This window comes from Papio anubis, chromosome 15, assembly GCF_008728515.1.
Source record: "Papio anubis isolate 15944 chromosome 15, Panubis1.0, whole genome shotgun sequence".
Taxonomy (NCBI): Eukaryota; Metazoa; Chordata; class Mammalia; order Primates; family Cercopithecidae; genus Papio; species Papio anubis.
Window position 1 is genome coordinate 6915337 of NC_044990.1, and position 7526 is coordinate 6922862.

General features: G+C 41.1%; 1 protein-coding gene across 1 annotated transcript in view; it reads left to right on the forward strand.

Moving 5' to 3' along the window:
• The window catches only part of LOC101001980 (protein POLR1D), a 44903-nt gene extending 39137 nt beyond the window's left edge, over positions 1–5766 (forward strand). The window contains exon 3 of the mRNA XM_003913709.5: positions 5127–5766. Within this exon, the coding sequence (XP_003913758.1) occupies positions 5127–5394 (268 nt within the window). The 3' untranslated portion in view covers positions 5395–5766. The remainder of the gene's footprint in view (positions 1–5126) is intronic.
• Positions 5767–7526: the final 1760 nt, after the last annotated feature.

Here is a 7526-nt window from a genome sequence, read left to right on the forward strand (position 1 = left end):
CACCTTTGTCCTTGGCCGTGTTGGTGACTCTCCTGGGCTCCTGAGTGGCCAGCTGTTCTTAGCAGACCTGTCACTGTGTGTGCATCTGCTGCTTCATGCCTGTCCTGGATGAGGAGCCTCAGCCACAGTGTGCTGACAAGCTTTTCACCTGCGGTTTCTTTCTTGACTGCTCTGTTAATTGGCCATCTGGTTAGACTGCAGAGAGTCTTTCTCTGCTCCACTCCTTCTGCCCTATTCCAGACTCCCTGGTTCCAGTCTGGCTCCACATCTTACTAGCTTGGGATAGGCGCTTTACCTTTTTTCTTTTCTTTCCTTTTGGATGATAGCTGTGGAGATGAAATGAGGCAACATTGGTAATGGAATAGCACAAGGTAATTGTGTCTTCAGTGTACCCTGTCGGCTGGTGATCCTGTGTCACTCTCAGATAGGTCCTATTCAGGAAATATTTTAGAAGCAAAAGGTAGCAGGGTCTAAATCTGTGGAAAGTTAGATACTACTACCTCTATCCTTCAGCAAGAGAGACAAAAAAGATGAAAAGCTTGTAATCCTAGCCCCAGTCAGTCTTCGTCTCTCCAGTGGCAGATTCTTGAAGCATGTGGAACCCTTCATCATAGCTTCTGAGCCCACAGGTTTCAAAGTGAAGGAAATTGCTTTCCTTTTAAAGTTTAACCCAGATAGAATGCCAGATCTCAAATCTGACAGTGTGTCATGGGTACTTTCCAAAGCAGATTGAACTGGTCTCATGATATTTAGGGTTTATATCCATTTGTGTTGTTAGCACCTTAAATCTGGCTCTTATCATGTGAGCTAGCATAACTTTCTGGAAACAAAAATAAACTAAATATAAAAATAACACCCAGGGTGAGAAAGTCACCCTCCAGGTCAGAGCTAAGACAGGAAAGCAGCTGCCCTGTCTTGTGGCCTCCTCCAGTGCTTCCCCCAGCACACCTTTGGGGCATAGACAGTAACAGACGGTGCAGACACAGCAGGCAGCCGTGGCCTGTGATCTTATGCTCAATTTCAGGGCTCAGATGGTTACCCTAAAGCTGATACAAGAAAAGCCGGGAATAGTGGAGTGTCTAATGCCAGTTTATCATGTCATCTCAAATACTGCGGGGGATCGGGGGAAGTGGGAAATAGCAGTAAGAAATAATTTCCTAATGTGATGAATGAGAAGAGAGAACTTTTCTAAAGAGTTAACGTACAGAGCATGAGCAGAGGATCCTAAAACTGGAAGCAACTCTAGAGATCACCTACCCACTTCAACCTTTAGTTTTGCATCTGAGGACAGAGGCCTAGAGGGTTTGTGGAACAGTTGGAAATACAAATGATAAGCTCAAAGGTAGTGTGTAGTAGCCTCTTGATCCATGTAGCAATGGAGAATTGAGATAGCCTGGAATCTGAAACTTCTACAAATACAAATCTAACCATTTTAGGTACCAAAACTTAAATTTTAACCCTTTTTTTGGATACTTATGTAAAATGTCTCATTAACTTTCAATGATGGCTTACTTTTTTCTTAATCTTTTCTTTCATAGAGATTCTACTCTGTTCTTGATTAACTTATTATCACAGGTGATTTGATGCTTTGGGATACCTTGAGTTGCCATCTTGGAAAAATTCTGGATGTATTAACCTATTTGAGAGCTGTGTGTACTCTTTCTCATGAAGAGAGGGTAAAATAATATAGGTCAACCATCCTTTTTCTAAAACCTTTGTATCCAAATAAGCCTCTAATTTTAGATATTTTTACATTTTAGAAAGGTATTACAGCACAGATAGCATGTACTAGATCCCCCCCCACCACTACCCTGTACTTGTTCAACATGGTATCATTTCTTCAGCAAAACATATGAATGTTTATATTAAACGGGATAAAGACTATATCAATAGCCCAAAGTCTGGTCTGATCAAGTTTGCTGCCAAACAAATTTTGGTGTCATAAAAATAACTTGGTTTTAATAGGTTTTTAAATTTTGGAATTAGGGATAAGAAATTGTGGACCTGTAGGTAACATTTGTTGCAGTTTGCTGTATGCCAGATACCATGCTAAATGCCATATGCATTATCTCATTAAATCCTCACAATAACTTTATAAGTTAGATATGTCTGTTATTCCCATTTTGCAGGTGGGGGAAATGAATGCAAAGAGTAGTTAAGTAACTTGCTTGTGATCATACAGCTAATTAAATAGTAGGCTGTGAACCAAAGCTGAAATTAACCAAGTGCTTTTATGTGTCATGCATTGTTCTGAGTACTTTACATGTTCTCATTCATTTGATCTGCATGCAACCCTTTAAGATAGTCGCCATTATTATTCCCACTTAACAGCTAAGAGGCAGCAGGGAGATTACATAGTATGCCCAAAGTCCAGTCTGTTAAGACAGTGTGATTCCAGAGCATGTGTGCCCAGCCACTGTCTCATATAGTGTGATTTCTTAGCAATGAAAACCGACTGTGAGATTCAGCAAAATTAATTTCTACCCTAAAGGCCAGAGAAGCTCCCCGCACTGATTCCCTCAGACCTTGGTTTTGATGTTGCTGTCCTTACACTTGGATCTATTCTATGCAGATTTTGGAATTTCTTTACACAAAATTATTTACTATATGTACCTTCACATCTGCTTGCAACTACTGTATTTCATTGCCCTGCCGTATTTATTAGCAGAGTGTGAATGAGCACTTGTCATCACTTCGAAAATATGTACTGGCATGCCTGGGAGATGTCTGACTTTCAAACCCCACCACCACCCCACCCCAGTAAACCAGGATCTCCTCAAGCCACCTTGACTTTTCACCTAGAATAGAATCCCACACATAACCAACATTAAAAAACTGCATCTCTGATGTTAAAAGAGATGTAAATGCCAGTTTTCTTGTGGAATTAGTCTATAAAACCATCTCATTCTCTCGCTAACTCTTTGGGTCACTATGTTGAGTCGGTGGGTCATGCTAGCAGTTGGAAGATAGGTGCAGTCCCCTCTGCCTCTTGGCATCAACGCTGCAGTTAGTAGCAGGGCTTTGCTCACCTCGAGGAAGCATTTGGTTTTAAAGATGATCTGACATTGAAAACAGCAAAATAGAGTGGAGTTCACCAGTAGTTACCAAAGGTTTTGTTCCGAGATCCTGGATTACCATCACATCTGGGGAAAGTACCTTTCCTTGTTTAATGCAGAGAAGAACTGGCCCGTTTACCACCACCGAGATGGCCCACTTCAGTGAAAAGACCCCAGAATTCTTCTGTTGCTGGACATGTTTCACCAGCTACTCCTAGCCCTATATATCCACGAGATATATGTAGTTCATTTGCCTATAAAAAAGGTTTTGCTCCTATACTAAGCACCAGACCACCATTGCCAAAGACGAGCCCTCTAAGCTTTTTACTTTCTGTGATGAAGGGTAGTGTTTCCTGTAGGCTGTCTGTGTTACGCTGTTTTGGAACATGCCAGTATTTAATACTGTTCTGAATCATTGCTGAGTTTGCAACTGCAGTGGCTCAAGTGTCTTCACCAGAGCAACACCTGCATTCGGTAGGACCCTGTCAGACCCTGCAGGAGAACTTGGTTTGCCTCTCATCACATGCTGCCTTCCTGCACAGGAGTGTCCTAATGCCAGCGTGCCCTCAGGAGGTAGAAATGTCTTTACCTTGAGACTGCTAAGGCAGCATAATGCTAGTGTACCTTTTCTGGAAGCTCCGTGAAGCTCTATAGTTTATACCCCACAGTACTTGCAGAACTTTTTTCTTTATTATTGCCTTTCTTCTTTGCCCCTCATCTCATTCATTGTGGCTTCTAAACTCCAGAGCTGGCACCACCTCTGAATGTTCCCACTGTTTCTATTGCACTCCACTGTCCTTTTCTAAGTTTGGTTTTCTGTTTGTTCTAGTTCATTCCTTTGTTACTTTTCTGGCCTGACCATTAACCAGGCACAGCATACTGGGAGTAACCATTGGTTTTTCTCAGATATTTTCTCTGTCCTTCTAGGCTCAAGAGCTACCTATTTGCAGCAGGAGGTATTTTCTTGTTTTTTCTTCCTTCTACTTCCAGATTCAGTGCCATTTTGGTTTTCTGAGGTGGTCTGACCTCTGTGAGTGAGGCTATGCTGATGCCTGACTGCCTATACTTCACCTATACAGTACTAGTCCACGCCATTCCTATGGTGGTGTGTTGTTGGCTTGATTTTGAAGTATTGTTTGGGGTTCTCTGTAAATCAAAGTTTTATAGAAAGGTGGCTATTCTACATTCATTTTTGTTTAATACCAGCCACCCCGAATAACATGATTTTGGGAATCAGCATACTCCTAAATTAGCCCATCATATGGCAGACATCGCAAGGCTAAGAGAAATATGAAAGTTCTCATTTGTATAGGGTCATCTTTTTGAAAATGGAAGATTTATTAACACCTGAAAAAGAAATAGTTTATAAGTAAATCTAAGCACATTAATTAGCAGTTTGATTGGTTGCAGCCTCTCCTAGGTGAACTTGAATCATGAAGGTACTTAAATATATCCTGCACAGAAATTCGCCAGGGCGGGAGAGTAAAGTGCCCCTCCACAGAGCATAGCCTGGCATCCTGAAATAGAGGTGTAAGAACTTCTTTAAGTAAAGGATTATTGCATATTTATGGATTCTTTACACAATTTTTTTATTCTGTAGTAGATCATTTAGCTTCTGTATTTAAGATACAGCAGAATATACTTTTTAGTTTCCTTGGAAAAGGAACAGTTTTCACTGTCTGGTAATAAAACACAAGACGCAATAAATTTAATCCAAAAGAGGTTATAGTCAAATAGGGCACTTACTAGTTCAAAAGAAAATATTAAATGATTCTGTTAGTTCACAGTGTGGTCAATACCTGCACATATGAACTTCAGTAGGAAATTTAGTTCCAGGAGGGAAGAAAGGTTTAGTGTTCCAGGCAGTCTGTCTCAAGATTTCCAATCGTCTTGATATTTTTCCCCCCGGTACTCAGAGTTTACACTAGGTGGCATGCAAGGAAAGCTCACAAATTCAGAAACTCGATTCTGTGGGAGCAGGATTCTTTGGTACTAATCACGATAGTGGATCCAGCTTTGGAGTTAACCATTTGATTTGTGATACTTTTTCTTTTCTCCTCCCCACCCCAGGATGAAGTGTCCTCTTGCCAGTACCAATAAAAGATTTCTAATTAACACAATTAAAAACACATTGCCCTCTCATAAAGAGCAAGACCATGAACAAAAAGAGGGCGATAAGGAACCAGCGAAGAGCCAGGCCCAGAAAGAAGAAAACCCGAAGAAACACAGAAGCCATCCTTACAAGCACAGCTTCCGTGCTCGAGGTTCTGCCAGTTACTCCCCGCCGCGAAAGCGGAGCAGCCAGGACAAGTACGAAAAGCGGTCCAACCGGCGGTGAGGCTGGAACCAGGGCCAGCCAGCCCTGCGGGCCTCCGTGCTCCTTCGGGGGTGCGGTGTGCGGAGAAGGCATGAGCTGGCAGGGCAAACACCTGAGAGTGACTTTGACAGTAGGTCCTTTGTTGTTTCTCAAGAGGCTGCTGGACAAGGGCAAAAAATGACCTAGCAACTCTTGAGGAAACAAGTACAAAGGAGGATGTCTTGGCAAGTTTAAGCTACTTCTGCAGTGTAGTAGACATGTGTATTGTTGTTTATCTTGTTTGGAAGTGTGTTTCAAAATAAACATGTCTAGAATTTAAAATTTTCAGAGATTGTTAAAACTAGTTCCAATTTTTTGTCATTTCTCAAAAAAATAAAATACTTATAAATCCTATATGTTACTTTTTGGGGGTATCAAATTTAAAATTTAGAAATCTTCAGTCCAGTGACCATATTTATGAAAAGCTGTAGCCCTCCAAGGTGTGGGAATTTATTGAGAAACTCTTTGATAGCTCTGCATTTGTTTTCCCTTAGGTGAACAATGTAGGAATCCTCAAAGTGCTTTTGAATTTAATGCTCCACTTCAGTTACCAAAAGTTTAAAAATGGGTTTTGTTGTTTCCTGTGCATTCTCAAACTCATTTATTAGATAGAATTTTTCTATATTTAATTTTTTTAATATATAGGTCTTAAGTGGTGCTTTAAAAAGAACCCTCACAAGTTAAAAATTAACAGTTGTTTCAGTGCTAGATTTTACCAGCTAAAGACTTGTGATACCACTATATAGTATAATTGTTCCAGAAATCTTCATTTTAAATAGAAGTGTTTACAATGCCTTTTTTCTCCCAGTATTGGTTTTCAGTACCTGTTTTCACACACAGTTACAAACCTTTCAAACCTGTATTCCTTCTTTATACTCAGGAAAATGTCACCAAGCACCCTCCTCCCCAGTCAACAAAAGGAAGATGAAGATTCTGTCTCCCTGTTCACCCTCCCCAGTTTTCCAAAGTGTCTGAGCGTATGCCTGGCTGTCCCCAGATCATCACCATGCCACATCCCTGCTCCCCAGCCAAGAAAAGCCCTTTCTACATGCTAGAAGGAAATACATCCAAAAAGTTAGCATTGGGGTGTTAGAAGCTAGAATAGAGCTCTCTGCCACCGAGCTGCTGTGTCACACCCTCAGCCTGCTAGGAAGTGACAAACCCAACGCATTCTTGATCCACCCCTTCTACCCCAGATCCCAGGGACTCATCCTGTGACTTTGTAACCACACTCATTCTTTTCAAACACAGAGGAGGAATTACTGCTTCATCTGACTTTATTCAAATCTAGTTATGTATTAGCCTAAATTATTTGTGCAAAATTTGAAATGTTTTTTATTTAAATATTAGAAATAGCACAAAGTCATGGAGTTTTTAAAAATTGTTATAATTAAGTAAAAATAAAGCTGAATTGTGTCATTTCTGTATGTATTCTGTATTTATTCTTTTTTTTTTTTTTTTTTAGACGGAGTCGGAGTCTCGCTCTTACCCCCAGGCTGTAGTGCGATGGCAGTATCTCGGCCCACTGCAACCTCCGCCTCCTGGGTTCAAGCGATTCTCCTGCCTCAGCCTCCTGAGTAGCTGGGATTGCAGGTGTGCGCCAACATGTGCAGCTCATTTTTGTATTTTTAGGAGAGAGAGGGTTTTGCCATATTGCCCAGGCTGGTCTCGAACTCCTGAGCTCAGGTGACCCGCCCGGCCTGCCAAAGTACTGGGATTACAGGCGTGGGCCACTGCACCCAGCCTTGCATTCTGTATTTATAACACACTGACAAGTTCATTATCCTTTAAAAGCGGATGACTGAAGTGAACACATTAAGGAAAGCTTTTTAGCCTAACTATACTTACCTTTCTTAAGTTGTGTTAAAGGACAAGTGGCCTACAAAACCATTTTCCCTTTTAAAAGCACTGTTCTATTTCAGAAAAGTTTATTGGAATCTTTAGGCTTCTATCAAGAGCAGCCATGATTTCCTGTCTAAAAATGTCAAGAGAAAATTACGCATTTTTATTCCCTATGTATACAGTAGATGTTAGGGGAGGGATTGGTCACGAGATACATGCACTAGCCACCTCCTGTTTCTGTGGTTAACATGCTGGTGCTGCCAAGAGCTCCC